Here is a 24,188-nt window from a genome sequence, read left to right as displayed (position 1 = left end):
GACCAGTTGTGTTGTGTTGTCCACAGTGCAGCTATATGACCAGTTGTGTTGTCCACAGTGCAGCTATATGACCAGTTGTGTTGTCCCACAGTGCAGCTATATGACCAGTTGTGTTGTCCACAGTGCAGCTATATGACCAGTTGTGTTGTCCACAGTGCAGCTATATGACCAGTTGTGTTGTCCACAGTGCAGCTATATGACCAGTTGTGTTGTCCACAGTGCAGCTATATGACCAGTTGTGTTGTCCACAGTGCAGCTATATGACCAGTTGTGTTGTCCACAGTGCAGCTATATGACCAGTTGTGTTGTCCACAGTGCAGCTATATGACCAGTTGTGTTGTGTCCACAGTGCAGCTATATGACCAGTTGTGTTGTCCACAGTGCAGCTATATGACCAGTTGTGTTGTCCACAGTGCAGCTATATGACCAGTTGTGTTGTCCACAGTGCAGCTATATGACCAGTTGTGTTGTGTTGTCCACAGTGCAGCTATATGACCAGTTGTGTTGTCCACAGTGCAGCTATATGACCAGTTGTGTTGTCCCACAGTGCAGCTATATGACCAGTTGTGTTGTCTCACAGTGCAGCTATATGACCAGTTGTGTTGTCCACAGTGCAGCTATATGACCAGTTGTGTTGTGTTGTCCACAGTGCAGCTATATGACCAGTTGTGTTGTGTTGTCCACAGTGCAGCTATATGACCAGTTGTGTTGTCCACAGTGCAGCTATATGACCAGTTGTGTTGTGTTGTCCACAGTGCAGCTATATGACCAGTTGTGTTGTGTTGTCCACAGTGCAGCTATATGACCAGTTGTGTTGTCCACAGTGCAGCTATATGACCAGTTGTGTTGTGTTGTCCACAGTGCAGCTATATGACCAGTTGTGTTGTGTCCACAGTGCAGCTATATGACCAGTTGTGTTGTCCCCACAGTGCAGCTATATGACCAGTTGTGTTGTCCACAGTGCAGCTATATGACCAGTTGTGTTGTCCACAGTGCAGCTATATGACCAGTTGTGTTGTCCACAGTGCAGCTATATGACCAGTTGTGTTGTCCACAGTGCAGCTATATGACCAGTTGTGTTGTCCACAGTGCAGCTATATCCACAGTGCAGCTATATGACCAGTTGTGTTGTGTTGTCCCACAGTGCAGCTATATGACCAGTTGTGTTGTGTTGTCCACAGTGCAGCTATATGACCAGTTGTGTTGTCCACAGTGCAGCTATATGACCAGTTGTGTTGTCCACAGTGCAGCTATATGACCAGTTGTGTTGTGTTGTCCACAGTGCAGCTATATGACCAGTTGTGTTGTCCACAGTGCAGCTATATGACCAGTTGTGTTGTCCACAGTGCAGCTATATGACCAGTTGTGTTGTCCACAGTGCAGCTATATGACCAGTTGTGTTGTGTTGTCCACAGTGCAGCTATATGACCAGTTGTGTTGTCCACAGTGCAGCTATATGACCAGTTGTGTTGTCCACAGTGCAGCTATATGACCAGTTGTGTTGTGTTGTCCACAGTGCAGCTATATGACCAGTTGTGTTGTGTTGTCCACAGTGCAGCTATATGACCAGTTGTGTGGTCCACAGTGCAGCTATATGACCAGTTGTGTTGTGTTGTCCACAGTGCAGCTATATGACCAGTTGTGTTGTCCACAGTGCAGCTATATGACCAGTTGTGTTGTCCACAGTGCAGCTATATGACCAGTTGTGTTGTCCACAGTGCAGCTATATGACCAGTTGTGTTGTCCCACAGTGCAGCTATATGACCAGTTGTGTTGTCCACAGTGCAGCTATATGACCAGTTGTGTTGTCCACAGTGCAGCTATATGACCAGTTGTGTTGTCCACAGTGCAGCTATATGACCAGTTGTGTTGTCCACAGTGCAGCTATATGACCAGTTGTGTTGTCCCACAGTGCAGCTATATGACCAGTTGTGTTGTGTTGTCCACAGTGCAGCTATATGACCAGTTGTGTTGTGTTGTCCACAGTGCAGCTATATGACCAGTTGTGTTGTCTCACAGTGCAGCTATATGACCAGTTGTGTTGCCCACAGTGCAGCTATATGACCAGTTGTGTTGTGTTGCCCACAGTGCAGCTATATGACCAGTTGTGTTGTGTTGTCCCACAGTGCAGCTATATGACTGTTCAGTGGGCCAGTCTGACTGTAGCCAGTGCAGAGCGGTGTCTTCGGGGTACGGCTGTGTCTGGTGTGGTGGAGAGACACCAGGCTGCGTCTACAATCTCTCCTGTACCAGCTCACCTGGGCCCGCTGACACCTGTCCCTCGCCTCAGATCACACAGGTACACACACATCGCTCTGAACATCACTGTCCCGTACCTGGGTTTATAAAGGGTCTCAGAGAAGAAGTGTTAGTCTGGAATCAGGTTCATTAGGATCTGAGATGCTTTGTGAATATATATCTTCTAATGGAGACTTTAGTGATACAAAAACAATGTTTTGACAGAAGTTTGTTCAACTCCTATACCATGTTGTTTTTGGATATTAGTAAAGCCCTTCTCCTGTTCTGTCCTCTCTTCTCCTGTTTTGTCCTCTCTGTTCTGTCCTCTCCCATCCTCTCCTGTCCTCTCCTCACCTGTTCTGTCCTCTCCTGTCCTCTCTTCTCCTCACCTGTTCTGTTCTGTCCTCTCCTGTCCTCTCCTCTCCTGATCTGTTCTGTCCTCTCTTGTCCTGTCTTGTCCTCTCCTCATCTGTCCTCTCCTGATCTGTCCTCTCTTGTCCTGTCTTGTCCTCTCCTGATCTGTCCTGTCTTGTCCTCTCCTGATCTGTCCTCTCCTGTTCTGTCCTCTCCTGTTCTGTCCTCTCCTGTTCTGTCCTCTCCTGTTCTGTCCTCTCCTGATCTGTTCTGTTCTGTCCTCTCTTGTCCTGTTCTGTCCTCTCTTGTCCTGTTCTGTCCTCTCTTGTCCTGTCTTGTTCTCTCTTGTTCTGATCTGTCCTCTCCTGATCTGTCCTCTCCTGTTCTGTCCTGCCCTGTTCTGTCCTCTCTTGTCCTGTCTTGTTGTCTCTTGTCCTGTTCTGTCCTCTCCTGTTTTGTCCTGTTCTGTCCTCTCCTGTTCTGTTCTGTCCTCTCTTGTCCTCTCTTGTTGTCTCTTGTCCTGTTCTGTCCTCTCCTGTCCTCTCCTGTTCTGTCCTCTCCTGTTCTGTCCTCTCCTGTTCTGTCCTCTCCTGTTCTGTCCTCTCCTGTTTTGTCCTGTTCTGTCCTCTCCTGTTCTGTCCTCTCCTGTTTTGTCCTGTCCTCTCCTGTTCTGTCCTCTCCTGTTCTGTCCTCTCCTGTTTTGTCCTGTTCTATCCTGTTTTGTCCTGTTCTGTCCCGTTTTGTCCCTGTCAGATCCAGCCAGTGACTGGTCCGGTGGAGGGAGGTGTTCTGATCACCATCCGTGGGTCCAACCTGGGGATGCAGTACCAGGACATCCAGGGAGGAGTGACTGTAGCTGGGGTCAGCTGCCTGCCTCAGTCCCATGGATACCTCATCTCTACCAGGTAATTACACTATGTGTGTCTGTCTGTCTGTCTGTCTGTCTGTCTGTGTCTGTCTGTGTCTGTCTCTGTCTGTCTGTCTGTCTGTCTGTCCCCATTTAGCTGTTCTTCCTGACGTCGTCACTTTTCACATAAACGATCAAACCATCGTGTCCGAAGACTTTTAAAGCCTCAAAGGAACAATCCAACTTTCAAAACAAGTCCTTTTTGGCTCGACACAACAGTCGACTAGCTAGCTAGCCACAACAGTCGACTAGCTGGCTAGCCACAACAGTCGACTAGCTAGCTAGACACAACAGTCGACTAGCTGGCTAGACACAACAGTCGACTAGCTAGCTAGACACAACGGTCGACTAGCTAGCTAGCTACAACGGTCGACTAGCTAGCTAGCTACAACGGTCGACTAGCTAGCTAGCTACAACGGTCGACTAGCTGGCTAGACACAACGGTCGACTAGCTGGCTGGCTAGACACAACGGTCGACTAGCTGGCTGGCTAGACACAACGGTCGACTAGCTGGCTGGCTAGACACAACGGTCGACTAGCTGGCTGGCTAGACACAACGGTCGACTAGCTGGCTAGGTAGCTGTTTAGATTTTAACACATTCACTCATTTGTTTGTAAATAATAAACAAACTACCAAATGTTGTTGTCAAACTGTCAACAGAGCAGCAAACCAGCAATAAGATATGTCAAATAACATTCGAAAAATATCAAATAACAGTCGAAAAATATCAAATAACAGTCGAAAAACCACTTGAGGGCAAATATCAGATTTGACCGTTCAGACACAAAGGCGCATGGCCAGGAATCAGATTTGACCGAATCAGATTTGACCGTTCAGACACACCTACGGAGATGGCTTGAAATATCTGAAACCATTTGCTTTTCGGCCGTTCAGACTGCAGGAAACAGGTTCCAGTCGGTTATATATGTTTTTTTATTTGAGTCAATTGGAACATGAACAGGGCTTCAGACTACAAGGCTCTGTGTGTGTGTGTGTGTGTTACAAGTATTTGTTTTCCCTGTGTGTTAATTTCTAATTGTCTGGTCGTGTGTGTGTGTGTGTGTGTGTGTGTGTGTGTGTGTGTTCCAGGATAGTGTGTGAGCTCCAGCCCAGTAAACAAGAGACGGAGGGACCAGTCATTGTTTCCGTGAGAGACTCAGAACCAGGACAGTCTCTGCAGATATTCACCTACCAGGTATGTAAACACACACACTCACTCACTTCACGGGGCAAAAACCCTGTGCTGACCTGGAGCGCGAGTACATGACATTACCACGCTGCTTCCTAACGTTTTACCACAGATGTCTGGAGCTGGTACTGTTGTAGTCCACGTGGGATCATATGACATTAGGAGGGTTAGCTTGAAACGGATGAAAATGTATTTTAAAGAACTGATTCTAGCTCTGAAAGATTACAAAAAGCAATTATTTCAGGCCCGGTACCATCGCTGGCTGTGAAAGATTCAGCCCCTCTCTGCCCTCCCCTCTCTACCGGCTACTCAAATCAAATTTCATAAAGGAAAACGGCCCTGGCGGGTGGAACACATATGACAGCTTGTTACACAAAAGAAAAGGGGCTGGTTTGAGTGAAAGGGCGGGAAGACTGAGGACCAAAGGAAGAAGCTGTGCTATCGTAAATACAGTCTCTTATGCATTCTAAATTACCACCCATTTGGAAAAGGAAAATGCAATAAATATTTACTCTGAGCTGCGCATCGGTAGGTTGGTGGTAGATGGAAGACCGTGTTGCCAAACCGAGTCCTCTGTCCTTTGAAGAATGTCTCTGGTGGTCAATTATACATTGTAGTAACGTCGTTGGCAGCAGCTGTTGCTAACTCAACGGCTGGGAAGTATCACTTCTGTAGTGAATAAGAGTTCAAAGTTCATTCCATTTGCAACCAAAGCTCACGCTGATGTTGGCTTCGTTCTGTAGTTATTATCTGAACCATTCTGACATCGGACCGTCGTCCTCACATCATCGGAACAGGAAGTTATGTTGTCATCAAGGGCTTATATAGGAAGGGAGAGGAGGGCGTGTTTGAAAAGTTTTATAGCCCATGTCCCTTCACAGGGGCGGGCCACTGATTGAACAGAGCCCTACCTTATGAAAACCCAAATGTCACATTTTAGAAGCTAAAATCACATTTCATCCCATCACGAATAATTTCATATTCAAACATTTAAATTGAACAACAGTTCCATGTGAATCCGATAACTCTGATGTGTAGACTTTCCACTGTAGAGTTTGTCATCCTATCATTGATGAGAATGTCCCAGATGACAACCGAACTGACATCATATTCATTAAATAACGAGCCTAGTCGGTTTAGCCACGGAAAAATACAGAAACCTTCCCGCTAGCCATGATTGGCTGAGATAATGGATGGGCTGGACATGCCAAGAGATGAATCCGGATTGGTCTGCCATGTAGCATGCTTCCATCTTTAACATGAGCTGCTAAATTTGTGAATAATCCTGTCTACAGCGTTTTTTCTTTAATGTGCATAATTTAAGTTTTGCTACTGTTCCCAACATTGCCACCCTGAAGTTAATAGCGCGACAAAGCTCTGTGGGAAAACATTGCGATAGACTACTGTCATGGCGTTGGCCTTGGCGGTAGGTTTATGACAGTCAAATACCTCTCCCCCCCCCCCTTTTTCCTCTCTCTACCCTACTGATGTTACATTTGCAAAACCCTTGGTTAACATAGAGATTCTGGGAACATCAGGTGGGGGGAAATGAACTATATTCTGGTAATACGACCAATTGAACATATGTGGTGGTCCTTAATCCATTTTGCCACAACTTTGGAAGTATGCTTGAGGTCATTGTTCATTTAGAAGACCCATTTGCAACCAAGCTTTAACTTCCTGACTGATGTCTTGAGATGTTGCTTCAATATATCCACATCATTTTCCTGTCTCGTGATGCCATCTATTTTGTGAAGTGCACCAGTCTCTCCTGCAGCAAAGCACCCCCACAACATGATGCTGCCACCCCCGTGCTTCACGGTTGGGATGGTGTTCTTCGGCTTGTAAGCCTCCCCCTTTTCCTCCAAACATAACGATGGTCATTATGGCCAAACAGTTCTATTTTTGTTTCATCAGACCAGAGGACATTTCTCCAAAAAGTACGATCTTTGTCACCTTGTGCAGTTGCAAACCGTAGTCTGGCTTTTTTATTGCTGTTTTGGAGCAGTGGCTTCTTCCTTGCTGAGCGACCTTTCAGGTTATGTCGATATAGGACTCGTTTTACTGTGGATATAGATACTATTGTACCTGTTTCCTCCAGCATCTTCACAAGGTCCTTTGCTGTTGTTCTGGGATTGATTTGCACTTTTCGCACCAAAGCACATTCATCTCCAGGAGACAGAACGCGTCTCCTTCCTGAGCGGTATGACGGCTGCGTGGTCCCATGATGTTTTTATTAGCGTACTGTTGTTTGCACAGATGAACGTGGTACCTTCAGGCGTTTGGAAATTGCTCCCAAGGATGAACCAGACGTATGGAGGTATACACTTTTTTTTCCTGAGGTCTTGGTTGATTTCTTTTGATTTTCCCATGATGTCAAGCAAAGAGACACTGAGTTCGAAGGTAGGCCTTGAAATACATCCACAGGTACACCTCCAATTGACTCAAATGATGTCAACTAGCCTATCAGAAGCTTCTAAAGCCATGGCATCATTTTCTGGAATTTTCCAAGCTGTTTAAAGGCACAGTCAACTTAGTGTACGTAAACTTCTGACCCACTGGAATTGTGATACAGTGAATTGTAAGTGAAATAATCTGTCTGTAAACAATTGTTGTAAAAATTACTTGTCGTGCACAAAGTAGACGTCCTAACCGACTTGCCAAAACTATAGTTTGTTAACAAGAAATTTGTGGAGTGGTTGAAAAAACGAGTTTTAATGACTCCAACCTTAGTGTATGTAAACTTCAAACTTCAACTGTATATGTGAGGATGCTGTTCATCGACTACAGCTCAGCCTTCAATACCATAGTGTCCTATCAGCTCATTACAAAGCTCACGGCCCTGGGTCTGAACTCCTCCCTATGTAACTGGGTCCTGGACTTCCTGACGGGCCGCCCAGGTGGTGAAGGTAGGCAATATTACTTAATCGACACTGATTCTCAACACGGGGGCCCCACAAGGGTGCGTACTCAGTCCCCTCCTGTATTCCCTGTATACTATGTGGCCTCACACAGTTCCAACTTCATCAAGTTCTCTAACGACACGACAGTAGTAGGCCTGATCACCAGTAACCACGAGACAGGGAGAAGGTTGTCACTCTGACCGCGTGGTGCCAGGTCAACAACCTGTCCCTCAACGTTAGCAAAACAAAAGAGTTGACCAAACTGGACACGCCCCCCATTCTCATCAACGGGGCCTCTGGAGAAACTACTGAATTCCTCGACGTACACATCTCAGAGAAGCTGAAATTGTCTTCACACGGACATCGTGGTGAAGAAGGCACGACAGTGACTCTTCAACCTCAGGATGCTGAAGAAATTCAACCTTTCCCAGAGGGCCCTCACAGTGTTATACAGGAGCACCATCGAGAGCTTCACAGCCTGGTACGGCAACTCCACCGCGCGCCGCGAGGCTCTTCGGAGGGTGATACCGTGCAGCTGAACGCACCACTGGGTGAACACCAGGTGTTGCAGGAAGGCCAGGAAGATCATCAGGAACCCAAACCAACCACCCAAGTCACGCCCAGTTCTTCCTGCTTCAATCGTTCCCACATGGGCAGTACTGGAGCATCATGGGAAACACTGGAAGACTGGCCAATAGAGACTGGCCAATAGAGACGGGCCCATAGAGACTGGCCCATAGAGACTGGCCCATAGAGACTGGCCCATAGAAACTGGCCCATAGAGACTGGCCCATGGAGACTGGCTCATAGAGACTGGCCCATAGAGACTGGCTCATAGAGACTGGCCCATAGAGACTGGCCCATAGAGACTGGCCCATAGAGACTGGCCCATAGAGACTGGCCCATAGAGACTGGCCCATGGAGACTGGCCCATAGAGACTGGCCCATAGAGACTGGCTCATAGAAACTGGCCCATAGAGACTGGCCCATGGAGACTGGCTCATAGAGACTGGCTCATAGTTTCTACCCTCAGACCACCAGACTGCTGAATAGCCACCACTACCTGTCCTGTTGGAGCTCGGAGCCTAAGATTTTCCCTGTACCCTGAAATCACACCTAGAACCCTGAAATCACACCTAGAACCCTGGACACGAGACTATTAAACACATCTCTGTGTAGGACCCCCAGTTGACTGCTATTGTCCCTGATAAGGGCCCTGTATCAGGAGGGACCAGCCTGACATCTCTGTGTAGGACCCCCAGTTGACCGCTATTGTCCCTGATAAGGGCCCTGTATCAGGAGGGACCAGCCTGACATCTCTGTGTAGGACCCCCAGTTGACTGCTATAGTCCCTGATAAGGGCCCTGTATCAGGAGGGACCAGCCTGACATCTCTGTGTAGGACCCCCAGTTGACTGCTATAGTCCCTGATAAGGGCCCTGCATCAGGAGGGACCAGCCTGACATCTCTGTGTAGGACCCCCAGTTGACTGCTATAGTCCCTGATAAGGGCCCCTGCATCAGGAGGGACCAGCCTGACATCTCTGTGTAGGACCCCAGTTGACCGCTATTGTCCCTGATAAGGGCCCTGCATCAGGAGGGACCAGCCTGACATCTCTGTGTAGGACCCCAGTTGACTGCTATAGTCCCTGATAAGGGCCCTGCATCAGGAGGGACCAGCCTGACATCTCTGTGTAGGACCCCCAGTTGACCGGTATTGTCCCTGATAAGGGCCCTGCATCAGGAGGGACCAGCCTGACGTCTCTGTGTAGGACCCCCAGTTGACTGCTATAGTCCCTGATAAGGGCCCTGCATCAGGAGGGACCAGCCTGACATCTCTGTGTAGGACCCCCAGTTGACCGGTATTGTCCCTGATAAGGGCCCTGCATCAGGAGGGACCAGCCTGACATCTCTGTGTAGGACCCCCAGTTGACTGCTATAGTCCCTGATAAGGGCCCTGCATCAGGAGGGACCAGCCTGACATCTCTGTGTAGGACCCCAGTTGACCGGTATTGTCCCTGATAAGGGCCCTGCATCAGGAGGACCAGCCTGACATCTCTGTGTAGGACCCCAGTTGACTGCTATAGTCCCTGATAAGGGCCCTGCATCAGGAGGGACCAGCCTGACATCTCTGTGTAGGACCCCCAGTTGACTGCTATAGTCCCTGATAAGGGCCCGGCATCAGGAGGGACCAGCCTGACATCTCTGTGCAGGACCCCCAGTTGACCGGTATTGTCCCTGATAAGGGCCCTGCATCAGGAGGGACCAGCCTGACATCTCTGTGTAGGACCCCCAGTTGACCGGTATTGTCCCTGATAAGGGCCCTGCATCAGGAGGGACCAGCCTGACATCTCTGTGTAGGACCCCCAGTTGACTGCTATAGTCCCTGATAAGGGCCCTGCATCAGGAGGGACCAGCCTGACATCTCTGTGTAGGACCCCCAGTTGACCGGTATTGTCCCTGATAAGGGCCCTGCATCAGGAGGGACCAGCCTGACATCTCTGTGTAGGATCCCCAGTTGACTGCTATAGTCCCTGATAAGGGCCCTGTATCAGGAGGGACCAGCCTGACATCTCTGTGTAGGACCCCCAGTTGACCGCTATTGTCCCTGATAAGGGCCCTGCATCAGGAGGGACCAGCCTGACATCTCTGTGTAGGACCCCCAGTTGACCGCTATTGTCCCTGATAAGGGCCCTGCATCAGGAGGGACCAGCCTGACATCTCTGTGTAGGACCCCCAGTTGACTGCTATAGTCCCTGATAAGGGCCCTGCATCAGGAGGGACCAGCCTGACATCTCTGTGTAGGACCCCCAGTTGACCGGTATTGTCCCTGATAAGGGCCCTGCATCAGGAGGGACCAGCCTGACGTCTCTGTGTAGGACCCCCAGTTGACTGCTATAGTCCCTGATAAGGGCCCTGCATCAGGAGGGACCAGCCTGACATCTCTGTGTAGGACCCCCAGTTGACCGGTATTGTCCCTGATAAGGGCCCTGCATCAGGAGGGACCAGCCTGACATCTCTGTGTAGGACCCCAGTTGACTGCTATAGTCCCTGATAAGGGCCCTGCATCAGGAGGGACCAGCCTGACATCTCTGTGTAGGACCCCAGTTGACCGGTATTGTCCCTGATAAGGGCCCTGCATCAGGAGGGACCAGCCTGACATCTCTGTGTAGGGCCCCCAGTTGACTGCTATAGTCCCTGATAAGGGCCCTGCATCAGGAGGGACCAGCCTGACATCTCTGTGTAGGACCCCCAGTTGACTGCTATAGTCCCTGATAAGGGCCCGGCATCAGGAGGGACCAGCCTGACATCTCTGTGCAGGACCCCCAGTTGACCGGTATTGTCCCTGATAAGGGCCCGGTATCAGGAGGGACCAGCCTGACATCTCTGTGTAGGACCCCCAGTTGACTGCTATAGTCCCTGATAAGGGCCCTGCATCAGGAGGGACCAGCCTGACATCTCTGTGTAGGACCCCCAGTTGACTGCTATAGTCCCTGATAAGGGCCCTGTATCAGGAGGGACCAGCCTGACATCTCTGTGTAGGACCCCCAGTTGACCGCTATTGTCCCTGATAAGGGCCCGGTATCAGGAGGGACCAGCCTGACATCTCTGTGTAGGACCCCCAGTTGACCGCTATTGTCCCTGATAAGGGCCCTGCATCAGGAGGGACCAGCCTGACATCTCTGTGTAGGACCCCCAGTTGACTGCTATAGTCCCTGATAAGGGCCCTGTATCAGGAGGGACTAGCCTGACATCTCTGTGTAGGACCCCCAGTTGACCGCTATAGTCCCTGATAAGGGCCCTGCATCAGGAGGGACCAGCCTGACATCTCTGTGTAGGACCCCCAGTTGACTGCTATAGTCCCTGATAAGGGCCCTGTATCAGGAGGGACCAGCCTGACATCTCTGTGTAGGACCCCCAGTTGACTGCTATAGTCCCTGATAAGGGCCCTGCATCAGGAGGGACCAGCCTGACATCTCTGTGTAGGACCCCCAGTTGACCGGTATTGTCCCTGATAAGGGCCCTGCATCAGGAGGGACCAGCCTGACATCTCTGTGTAGGACCCCCAGTTGACTGCTATAGTCCCTGATAAGGGCCCTGTATCAGGAGGGACCAGCCTGACATCTCTGTGTAGGACCCCCAGTTGACTGCTATAGTCCCTGATAAGGGCCCGGTATCAGGAGGGACCAGCCTGACATCTCTGTGTAGGACCCCCAGTTGACTGCTATAGTCCCTGATAAGGGCCCGGTATCAGGAGGGACCAGCCTGACATCTCTGTGTAGGACCCCCAGTTGACCGGTATTGTCCCTGATAAGGGCCCTGCATCAGGAGGGACCAGCCTGACATCTCTGTGTAGGACCCCCAGTTGACTGCTATAGTCCCTGATAAGGGCCCTGTATCAGGAGGGACCAGCCTGACATCTCTGTGTAGGACCCCCAGTTGACTGCTATAGTCCCTGATAAGGGCCCGGTATCAGGAGGGACCAGCCTGACATCTCTGTGTAGGACCCCCAGTTGACTGCTATAGTCCCTGATAAGGGCCCGGTATCAGGAGGGACCAGCCTGACATCTCTGTGTAGGACCCCCAGTTGACTGCTATAGTCCCTGATAAGGGCCCGGTATCAGGAGGGACCAGCCTGACATCTCTGTGTAGGACCCCCAGTTGACTGCTATAGTCCCTGATAAGGGCCCGGTATCAGGAGGGACCAGCCTGACATCTCTGTGTAGGACCCCCAGTTGACTGCTATAGTCCCTGATAAGGGCCCGGTATCAGGAGGGACCTGCCTGACATCTCTGTGTAGGACCCCCAGTTGACCGGTATTGTCCCTGATAAGGGCCCTGCATCAGGAGGGACCTGCCTGACATCTCTGTGTAGGACCCCCAGTTGACTGCTATAGTCCCTGATAAGGGCCCTGTTTCAGGAGGGACCAGCCTGACAGCTATGGTTAGATACTACAGTATAAACATGTCTCCCTCTGTGTAGGACCCCCAGTTGACTGCTATAGTCCCTGATAAGGGCCCGGTATCAGGAGGGACCAGCCTGACAGTCCAGGGGACTCGGCTACTAACGGGACAGAGGAAGGACCTGACTGCATACGTAGGACAACAACCCTGCTACATGTAAATACATCTACTATTACAACAACCCTGCTACATGTAAATACATCTACTATTACAACAACCCTGCTACATGTAAATACATCTACTATTACAACAACCCTGCTACATGTAAATACATCTACTATTACAACAACCCTGCTACATGTAAGCCCTGCTACAATATCTGCTTTAGCTGTCTGTCTGTCTGTCTGTCTGTCTGTCTGTCTGTCTGTCTGTCTGTCTCCCCCCCCACACACACACACACACTCGCACACAATAACCCTGCTATAGTGTTGAGGTGAATGGGACTCACCTGGTATGCAGGACTAGCCCCAGTAACCAGACAGATACCATAATGATACCTCTCTCTCTCCTCTTCCTCAGTGTTGAGGAGGTGAATGGGACTCACCTGGTATGCAGGACCAGCCCCAGTAACCAGACAGCAGTGCTGACAGTGAGGGTGTTGTTTGGGAAGGCAGAGAGGAGCGTACCTGGGCAGGTGTTTCACTACATGGAGGACCCTGTCATCACCGCAGCATCGCCTGCTGAGAGCTTCTACGAGTGAGGAACAATTATTGGAGAATTGAATGTGTCCCAAATGGCACCCTATTCCCTATATAGTGTTTCCTATTCCCCATATAGTGTTTCCTATTCCCTATATAGTGTTTCCTATTCCCTATATAGTGTTTCCTATTCCCTATATAGTGTTCCCTATTCCCTATATAGTGTTCCCTATTCCCTATATAGTGTTTCCTATTCCCTATATAGTGTTTCCTATTCCCTATATAGTGTTCCCTATTCCCTATATAGTGTTCCCTATTCCCTATATAGTGTTCCCTATTCCCTATATAGTGTTTCCTATTCCCTATATAGTGTTTCCTATTCCTATATATTGTTCCCTATTCCCTATATAGTGTTCCCTATTCCTATATAGTGTTCCCTATTCCCTATATAGTGTTTCCTATTCCCTATATAGTGTTTCCTATTCCTATATAGTGTTTCCTATTCCCTATATAGTGTTTCCTATTCCTATATAGTGTTCCCTATTCTATATAGTGTTCCTATTCCTATATAGTGTTTCCTATTCCTATATAGTGTTCACTATTCCTATATAGTGTTCCCTATTCCCTATATAGTGTTTCCTATTCCTATATAGTATTCCTATTCCCTATATAGTGTTTCCTATTCCCTATATAGTGTTCCCTATTCCTATATAGTGTTTCATATTCCTATATAGTGGTTCCTATTCCTATATAGTGTTTCCTATTCCCTATATAGTGTTCCCTATTCCTATATAGTGTTCCCTATTCCTATATAGTGCTCCCTATTCCTATATAGTGTTCCTATTCCTATATAGTGTTTCCTATTCCTATATAGTGTTCCCTATTCCCTATATAGTGTTCCCTATTCCCTATATAGTGTTCCCTTTTTCCCCATATAGTGTTTCCTATTCCTATATAGTGTTCCCTATTCCCTATATAGTGTGCCCTATTCCCCATATAGTGTGCCCTATTCCCTATATAGTGTTCCCTATTCCCTATATAGTGTTTCCTATTCCCTATATAGTGTTCCCTATTCCCTATATAGTGTTCCCTATTCCCTATATAGTGTTCCCTTTTCCCCATATAGTGTTTCCTATTCCCTATATAGTGTTTCCTATTCCCTATATAGTGTTCCCTATTCCCTATATAGTGTTTCCTATTCCCTATATAGTGTTCCCTATTCCCTATATAGTGTTCCCTATTCCCTATATAGTGTTCCCTATTCCCTATATAGTATTCCCTATATAGTGTTTCCTATTCCCTATATAGTGTTCCCTATTCCCTATATAGTGTTTCCTATTCCCTATATAGTGTTCCCTATTCCCCATATAGTGTTCCCTATTCCCTATATAGTGTTCCCTATTCCCTATATAGTGTTCCCTATTCCCTATATAGTGTTCCCTATTCACTATATAGTGTTCCCTATTCCCTATATAGTGTTTCCTATTCCCCATATAGTGTTCCCTATTCCCCATATAGTGTTCCCTATTCCCTATATAGTGTTCCCAATTCCCTATATAGTGTTCCCTATTCCCTATATAGTGTTCCCTATTCCCCATATAGTGCTCTATAGACGCTGGTCAAAAGTAGTGCACTAGATAGGGAATAGGGTAGTAGATGGGGAATAGGGCAGTAGATGGGGAATAGGGCAGTAGATGGGGAATAGGGCAGTAGATGGGGCAGTAGATGGGGAATAGGACAGTAGATGGGGAATGGGGCAGTAGATTGGGAATAGGGTAGTAGATGGGGCAGTAGATGGGGAATAGGACAGTAGATGGGGAATAGGACAGTAGATGGGGAATAGGGCAATAGATGGGGAATAGGGCAGTAGATGGGGAATAGGGCAATAGATGGGGAATAGGGCAATAGATGGGGAATGGGGCAATAGATGGGGAATGGGGCAGTGGATGGGGAATAGGGCAGTAGATGGGGAATAGCAGTAGATGGGGAATAGGGCAGTAGATGGGGAATAGGGTAGTAGATGGGGGGCAGTAGATGGGGAATAGGCAGCAGATGGGGAATAGGGCAGTAGATGGGGAATAGAACAGTAGATGGGGAATAGGGCAGTAGATGGGGAATAGGGCAGTAGATGGGGCAGTAGATGGGGAATAGGGTAGTAGATGGGGAATAGGGTAGTAGATGGGGAATGGGGCAGTGAGTGGATGGGGAATAGGGTAGTAGATGGGGATAGGGTAGTAGATGGGGAATAGGGTAGTAGATGGGGAATAGGGCAGTAGATGGGGCAGTAGATGGGGAATAGGGTAGTAGATGGGGAATAGGGTAGTAGATGGGGAATAGGGCAGTAGATGGGGAATAGGGCAGTAGATGGGGAATAGGGTAGCAGATGGAATAGGCAGCAGATGGGGAATAGGGTAGTAGATGGAATAGGGCAGTACATGGGGAATAGGGTAGTAGATGGGGAATAGGGCAGTAGATGGGGAATAGGGCAGTAGATGGGGAATAGGGCAGTAGATGGGGAATAGGGTAGTAGATGGGGAATAGGGCAGTAGATGGGGCAGTAGATGGGGAATAGGGTAGTAGATGGGGAATAGGGCTGTGGATGGGGAATAGGACAGTAGATGGGGAATAGGGCAGTAGATGGGGAATAGGGTAGTAGATGGGGAATAGGGTAGTAGATGGGGAATAGGGCAGTAGATGGGCAGCAGATGGGGAATAGGGTAGTAGATGGGGAATAGGGCTGTGGATGGGGAATAGGACAGTAGATGGGGAATAGGGCAGTAGATGGGGAATAGGGCAGTAGATGGGGCAGCAGGGGCAGTGTATGGGGAATAGGACAGCAGATGGGGAATAGGCAGTAGATGGGGAATAGGGCAGTAGATGGGGAATAGGAACAGCAGATGGGGAATAGGTAGTAGATGGGGAATAGGGCAGTAGATGGGGAATAGGGCAGTAGATGGGGAATAGGGCAGTAGATGGGGAATAGGCAGCAGATGGGGAATAGGGCAGTAGATGGGGAATAGGGCAGTAGATGGGGAAGGACAGTAGATGGGGAATAGGACAGCAGATGGGGAATAGGGTAGTAGATGGGGAATAGGACAGTAGATGGGGAATAGGGGTAGTAGATGGGAATAGGCAGTAGATGGGGCAGTAGATGGGGAATAGGACAGTAGATAGGGAATAGGGCAGTAGATGGGGAATAGGGCAGTAGATGGGGCAGTAGATGGGGAATAGGGTAGTAGATGGGGAATAGGGTAGTAGATGGGGAATAGGGAGTAGATGGGGCAGTAGATGGGGAATAGGGTAGTAGATGGGGAATAGGACAGTAGATGGGGAATAGGGCAGTAGATGGGGAATAGGGCAGTAGATGGGGAATAGGGCAGTAGATGGGGAATAGGGCAGTAGATGGGGAATAGGGCAGTAGATGGGGAATAGGACAGTAGATGGGGAATAGGGTAGTAGATGGGGTAGTAGATGGGGAATAGGGCAGTAGATGGGGAATAGGGCAGTAGATGGGGAATAGGGTAGTAGATGGGGAATAGAACAGTAGATGGGGAATAGGGCAGTAGATGGGGAATAGGGCAGTAGATGGGGAATAGGGCAGTAGATGGGGAATAGGGTAGTAGATGGGGAATAGGGTAGTAGATGGGGAATAGGGCAGTAGATGGGGAATAGGGCAGTAGATGGGGAATAGGACAGTAGATGGGGAATAGGGCAGTAGATGGGGAATAGGGTAGTAGATGGGGAATAGGGCAGTAGATGGTGAATAGGGCAGTAGATGGGGAATAGGACAGTAGATGGGGAATAGGGCAGTAGATGGGGAATAGGGCAGTAGATGGGGCAGTAGGGCAGTGGATGGGGAATAGGGCAGTAGATGGGGAATAGGGCAGTAGATGGGGAATAGGGCAGTAGATGGGGAATAGGGCAGTAGATGGGGAATAGGGCAGTTGATGGGGAATAGGGTAGTAGATGGGGAATAGGGCAGTAGATGGGGAATAGGGCAGTAGATGGGGAATAGGGCAGTAGATGGGGAATAGGGCAGTAGATGGGGAATAGGGCAGTAGATGGGGAATAGGACAGTAGATGGGGAATAGGGTAGTACATTTACATTACATTTAAGTCATTTAGCAGACGCTCTTATCCAGAGCGACTTACAAATTGGTGCGTTCACCTTATGACATCCAGTGGAACAGCCACTTTACAATAGTGCATCTAAATCTTTTAAGGGGGGGTGAGAAGGATTACTTTATCCTATCCTAGGTATTCCTTAAAGAGGTGGGGTTTCAGGTGTCTCCGGAAGGTGGTGATTGACGCCGCTGTCCTGGCGTCGTGAGGGAGTTTGTTCCACCATTGGGGGGCCAGAGCAGCGAACAGTTTTGACTGGGCTGAGCGGAACTGTACTTCCTCAGTGGTAGGAGGCGAGCAGGCCAGAGGTGGATGAACGCAGTGCCCTTGTTTGGGTGTAGGGCCTGATCAGAGCCTGGAGGTACTGAGGTGCCGTTCCCCTCACAGCTCCGTAGGCAAGCACCATGGTCTTGTAGCGGATGCGAGCTTCAACTGGAAGCCAGTGGAGGGAGCAGAGGAGCGGGGTGACGTGAGAGAACTTGGGAAGGTTGAACACCAGACGGGCTGCGGCGTTCTGGATGAGTTGTAGGGGTTTAATGGCACAGGCAGGGAGCCCAGCCAACAGCGAGTTGCAGTAATCCAGACGGGAGATGACAAGTGCCTGGATTAGGACCTGCGCCGCTTCCTGTGTGAGGCAGGGTCGTACTCTGCGGATGTTGTAGAGCATGAACCTACAGGAACGGGTAGTAGATGGGGTAGTAGATGGGGAATAGGGCAGTAGATGGGGAATAGGGCTGTGGATGGGGAATAGGGCAGTAGATGGGGAATAGGGCAGTAGATGGGGAATAGGGCAGTAGATGGGGAATAGGGCAGTAGATGGGGAATAGGGCAGTAGATGGGGCAGTAGATGGGGAATAGGACAGTGGATGGGGAATAGGACAGTGGATGGGGAATAGGGCAGTGGATGGGGAATAGGGTAGTGGATGGGGAATAGGACAGTGGATGGGGAGTAGGGCAGTAGATGGGGCAGTAGGGCAGTGGATGGGGAATAGGACAGTGGATGGGGAGTAGGGCAGTGGATGGGGAATAGGACAGTAGATGGGGCAGTAGGGCAGTGGATGGGGAGTAGGGCAGTGGATGGGGAATAGGACAGTAGATGGGGCAGTAGATGGGGAATAGGGCAGTGGATGGGGCAGTAGATGGGGAATGGGGCAGTAGATGGGGAATGGGGTAGATGGGGAATAGGGCAGTGGATGGGGAATAGGGCAGTAGATGGGGAATAGGGTAGTAGATGGGGAATAGGGCAGTAGATGGGGAATGGGGCAGTAGATGGGGAATAGGACAGTAGATGGGGAATAGGGCAGTAGATGGGGAATGGGGCAGTAGATGGGGAATAGGGCAGTAGATGGGGAATAGGGCAGTAGATGGGGAATAGGGCAGTAGATGGGGAATAGGACAGTAGATGGGGAATAGGGCAGTAGATGGGGAATAGGGCTGTGGATGGGGAATAGGGCAGTAGATGGGGAATGGGGCAGTAGATGGGGAATAGGGCAGTAGATGGGGAATAGGGCAGTGGATGGGGAGTAGGGCAGTGGATGGGGAGTAGGGCAGTGGATGGGGAATAGGACAGTGGATGGGGAATAGGACAGTGGATGGGGAATAGGGCAGTAGATGGGAATAGGGCAGTAGATGGGGAATAGGACAGTGGATGGGGAGTAGGGCAGTGGATGGAGTAGGGTAGTAGATGGGGAATAGGGCAGTAGATGGGGAATAGGCAGTGGATGGGGAGTAGGGCAGTGGATGGGGAGTAGGCAGTAGATGGGGAATATGGCAGTAGATGGGAATAGGGCAGTAGATGGGGAATAGGGTAGTAGATGGGGAATAGGGCAGTAGATGGGGAATAGGGTAGTAGATGGGGCAGTAGATGGGGAATAGGGTAGTAGATGGGGAATAGGGCAGTAGATGGGGCAGTAGATGGGGAATAGGGTAGTAGATGGGGAATAGGGCAGTAGATGGGGAATAGGGCAGTAGATGGGGAATAGGGCAGTAGATGGGGAATAGGGCAGTAGATGGGGCAGTAGATGGGGAATAGGACAGTGGATGGGGAATAGGACAGTGGATGGGGAATAGGGGCAGTGGATGGGGAATAGGGTAGTGGATGGGGAATAGGACAGTGGATGGGGAGTAGGCAGTAGATGGGGCAGTAGGGCAGTGGATGGGGAATAGGACAGTGGATGGGGAGTAGGGCAGTGGATGGGGAATAGGACAGTAGATGGGGCAGTAGGGCAGTGGATGGGAGTAGGGCAGTGGATGGGGAATAGGACAGTAGATGGGGCAGTAGATGGGGAATAGGGCAGTGGATGGGGCAGTAGATGGGGAATGGGGCAGTAGATGGGGAATAGGGCAGTAGATGGGGAATAGGGCAGTGGATGGGAATAGCAGTAGATGGGGAATAGGGTAGTAGATGGGGAATAGGGCAGTAGATGGGGAATGGGGCAGTAGATGGGGAATAGGACAGTAGATGGGGAATAGGGCAGTAGATGGGGAATGGGGCAGTAGATGGGGAATAGGGCAGTAGATGGGGAATGGGGCAGTAGATGGGGAATAGGGCAGTAGATGGGGAATAGGGCAGTAGATGGGGAATAGGGCAGTAGATGGGGAATAGGACAGTAGATGGGGAATAGGGCAGTAGATGGGGAATAGGGCTGTGGATGGGGAATAGGGCAGTAGATGGGAATGGGGCAGTAGATGGGGAATAGGGCAGTAGATGGGGAATAGGGCAGTGGATGGGAGTAGGGCAGTGGATGGGGAGTAGGGCAGTGGATGGGGAATAGGACAGTGGATGGGGAATAGGACAGTGGATGGGGAATAGGGCAGTAGATGGGGAATAGGGCAGTAGATGGGGAATAGGACAGTGGATGGGGAGTAGGGCAGTGGATGGGGAGTAGGGTAGTAGATGGGGAATAGGGTAGTAGATGGGGAATAGGGCAGTGGATGGGGAGTAGGGCAGTGGATGGGGAGTAGGGCAGTAGATGGGGAATATGGCAGTAGATGGGGAATAGGGCAGTAGATGGGGAATAGGGTAGTAGATGGGGAATAGGGCAGTAGATGGGGAATAGGGTAGTAGATGGGGCAGTAGATGGGGAATAGGGTAGTAGATGGGGAATAGGGCAGTAGATGGGGCAGTAGATGGGGAATAGGGTAGTAGATGGGGAATAGGGCAGTAGATGGGGAATAGGGCAGTAGATGGGGAATGGGGCAGTAGATGGGGAATAGGACAGTAGATGGGGAATAGGACAGTAGATGGGGAATAGGGTAGTAGATGGGGAATAGGACAGTAGATGGGGAATAGGGCAGTAGATGGGGAATAGGGCAGTAGATGGGGCAGTAGATGGGGAATAGGGTGTAGATGGGGGAGATGGGAAGGGCAGTAGATGGGGCAGATGGTGGAATAGGGTAGTAGATGGGGAATAGGTAGTAGATGGGGAGATGGGGCAGTAGATGGGGAATAGGGCAGTAGATGGAATAGGACAGTAGGAATAGGCAGCAGATGGGGAATAGGGCAGTAGATGGGGAATAGGGCAGTAGATGGGGAATAGGACAGTAGATGGGGAATAGGGTAGTAGATGGGGTAGTAGATGGGGAATAGGGCAGTAGATGGGGAATAGGGCAGTAGATGGGGAATAGGGTAGTAGATGGGGAATAGGGCAGTAGATGGGGAATAGGGCAGTAGATGGGGAATAGGGCAGTAGATGGGGAATAGGGCAGTAGATGGGGAATAGGGTAGTAGATGGGGAATAGGGCAGTAGATGGGGAATAGGGCAGTAGATGGGGAATAGGGCAGTAGATGGGGAATAGGACAGTAGATGGGGCAGTAGATGGGGAATAGGGCTGTGGATGGGGAATAGGGCAGTAGATGGGGAATAGGGTAGTAGATGGGGAATAGGGCAATAGATGGGGAATAGGACAATAGATGGGGAATAGGGCAATATATGGGGAATAGGGCTGTGGATGGGGAATAGGGCTGTGGATGGGGAATAGGGTAGTAGATGGGGAATGGGGCAATAGATGGGGCAGTAGATGGGGAATAGGGCAGTCGATGCTGAATAGGGCAGTATGTGGGGAATATGGTATTTGATGGGGCAGTAGATGGGTAATGGGGCAGTAGATGGGGAATAGGACAGTAGATGGGGAATAGGGCAATAGATGGGGAATAGGACAATAGATGGGGAATAGGGCAATAGATGGGGAATAGGGCAATAGATGGGCAATAGGGCAATAGATGGGCAATAGGGTAGTAGATGGGGAATAGGGCAATAGATGGGGAATAGGGCAGTAGATGGGGAATAGGGCAGTCGATGGGGAATAGGGCAGTCGATGGGGAATAGGGCAGTAGATGGGGCAGTAGGGCAGTGGATGGGGAATAGGACAGTGGATGGGGAATAGGGCAGTAGATGGGGAATAGGGCAGTAGATGGGGCAGTAGGGCAGTGGATGGGGAATAGGACAGTGGATGGTGAATAGGGCAGTAGATGGGGCAGTAGGGCAGTAGATGGGGAGTAGGGCAGTGGATGGGGAATAGGACAGTGGATGGTGAATAGGGCAGTAGATGGGGCAGTAGGGCAGTGGATGGGGAGTAGGGCAGTGGATGGGGAATAGGACAGTGGATGGTGAATAGGGCAGTAGATGGGGCAGTAGGGCAGTGGATGGGGAGTAGGGCAGTGGATGGGGAGTAGGGCAGTGAGTGGATGGGGAGTAGGGCAGTGAGTGGATGGGGAGTAGGGCAGTGAGTGGATGGGGAGTAGGGCAGTGGATGGGGAGTAGGGCAGTGGATGGGGAATAGTCGGTCGGTCTCGACCAGGTGGGCCTGTCGGTCGGTCTCGACCAGGTGGCCTGTCGGTCGGTCTCGACCAGGTGGCCTTGTCGGTCGGTGAATAATATAAACCAGATAGTGTGATATATCTTAATAAATGAATGTTTTTCCAGGGGTGGGCGTAGTATAAAGGTGAGTGGGCGTAGCCTGTACGTGGTCCAGCAGCCAATGCTAACTGTGTGGGTGGAGCCTAAAGAGAACCCGCTGGTGAGGAGGAGGAGGAACAACCAACTGGTCTTCAACAGCACCGTTTCAAAGGTAAAGCCCGGATTGATACTGCCTTTACACAGGCAGCCCAATTCTGATACTTTTCACTCATTTGGAACAATCAGATCAGCTCTTTTGCCAATAATTGGACAAAACATCTGAATTGGTCTGTCTGTGTAAACGCAGCCATTGTATTGTCATGTATTTGATGTATCAGTAAGCCTTTATGTTTGTTGGAATTTATATGAATGACTAGAATATTCCACCCTGAAGCAATATAATCGTATGAAATTGATTAGAATGATGTATAACCATAGTCTGTACAATATGTCTATAATAGCATCTTAAAAACAGACTGTCTGTCCAAGATTTGGTGCCGACCTTGGCTGGGGTCACTGAGAGTACTTCCCAGGGTCTCCGTCTCCTTGGCTGGGGTCACTGAGAGTACTTCCCAGGGTCTCCGTCTCCTTGGCTGGGGTCACTGAGAGTACTTCCCAGGGTCTCGGTCTCCTTGGCTGGGGCCACTGAGAGTACTTCCCAGGGTCTCGGTCTCCTTGGCTGGGGCCACTGAGAGTACTTCCCAGGGTCTCGGTCTCCTTGGCTGGGGCCACTAAGAGGACTTCCCAGGGTCTCGGTCTCCTTGGCTGGGGTCACTGAGTGTACTCCCCAGGGTCTCGGTCTCCTTGGCTGGGGCCACTGAGAGTACTCCCAGGGGGTCTCCTTGGCTGGGGCCACTAAGAGGACTTGGTCTCCTTGGCTGGGGTTTAAGTGTACTCCCAGGGTCTGTATCCTTGGCTGGGGTTGAATGGGGTCTTTTGGCTGGGGCCACTAAGGACTTTGAATGGGTCTCGGTCTCCTTGGCTGGGGTCACTGAGTGACTCCCAGGGTCTCGGTCTCCTTGGCTGGGGCCACTGAGAGTACTCCCCAGGGTCTCGGTCTCCTTGGCTGGGGCCACTGAGAGTACTTCCCAGGGTCTCGGTCTCCCCATCTTGAGGGAGGATGGGGAGTAAGTCTCACGGATTCCCCTAATCTTTGTCGGCTGGGTAGCAGGACATTGTGTGCATATGTTAGTGTGAATGGGTGTGCGTGAGAAGCCAGTATCTAATTGTTTGTTCACAGACCTCGGAATAAACCTCTCTGTTTCATTTCAATCAGTATCTTACGAATCCTGATTTTGCAGACGGAGTAGTTTATGAACATTGTGAACATAATTTACCTGCCAGCCTGAACAAGATGTGTTGTTCTCCTTCTGTTGTGTTGTCCTGGATGGTTTTTAAATGCAGTGGATCCATGGGGTTGAATGGGGTTTTAAATGCAGTGTATCCACAGGGTTGAATGGGGTTTTATGGGGTTTTAAATGCAGTGTATCCATGGGGTTGAATGGGGTTTTAAATGCAGTGTATCCACAGGGTTGAATGGGGTTTTAAATGCAGTGGATCCATGGGGTTGAATGGGGTTTTAAATGCAGTGTATCCACAGGGTTGAATGGGGTTTTAAATGCAGTGTATCCACAGGGTTGAATGGGGTTTTAAATACAGTGTATCCACAGGGTTGAATGGGGTTTTAAATGCAGTGTATCCATGGGGTTGAATGGGGTTTTAAATGCAGTGTATTCATGGGGTTGAATGGGGTTTTAAATGCAGTGTATCCACGGGGTTGAATGGGGTTTTAAATACAGTGTATCCACAGGGTTGAATGGGGTTTTAAATGCAGTGTATCCATGGGGTTGAATGGGGTTTTAAATGCAGTGTATCCATGGGGTTGAATGGGGTTTTAAATGCAGTGTATTCATGGGGTTGAATGGGGTTTTAAATGCAGTGTATCCATGGGGTTGAATGGGGTTTTAAATGCAGTG

General features: G+C 49.8%; 1 protein-coding gene across 1 annotated transcript in view; it reads left to right on the top strand.

Moving 5' to 3' along the window:
• Positions 1-2,126: 2,126 nt before the first annotated feature.
• LOC135568520 (plexin-B1-like) overlaps positions 2,127-24,188 on the top strand; it is a gene marked incomplete at its 5' end in the record, with an annotated part of 95,699 nt that continues 73,637 nt past the window's right edge. Inside the window, 6 exons of the mRNA XM_065015311.1 lie at positions 2,127-2,299; positions 3,346-3,497; positions 4,590-4,695; positions 12,574-12,710; positions 13,074-13,250; positions 22,240-22,375. Of these exons, the coding sequence (XP_064871383.1) occupies positions 2,127-2,299; positions 3,346-3,497; positions 4,590-4,695; positions 12,574-12,710; positions 13,074-13,250; positions 22,240-22,375 (881 nt within the window). The remainder of the gene's footprint in view (positions 2,300-3,345; positions 3,498-4,589; positions 4,696-12,573; positions 12,711-13,073; positions 13,251-22,239; positions 22,376-24,188) is intronic.

Source organism: Oncorhynchus nerka, unplaced genomic scaffold (genome assembly GCF_034236695.1).
Source record: "Oncorhynchus nerka isolate Pitt River unplaced genomic scaffold, Oner_Uvic_2.0 unplaced_scaffold_1523, whole genome shotgun sequence".
Taxonomy (NCBI): domain Eukaryota; kingdom Metazoa; phylum Chordata; class Actinopteri; order Salmoniformes; family Salmonidae; genus Oncorhynchus; species Oncorhynchus nerka.
The sequence above is the reverse complement of the archived record's forward strand: the minus strand, read 5'-3'. Positions and strand labels throughout refer to the sequence as shown.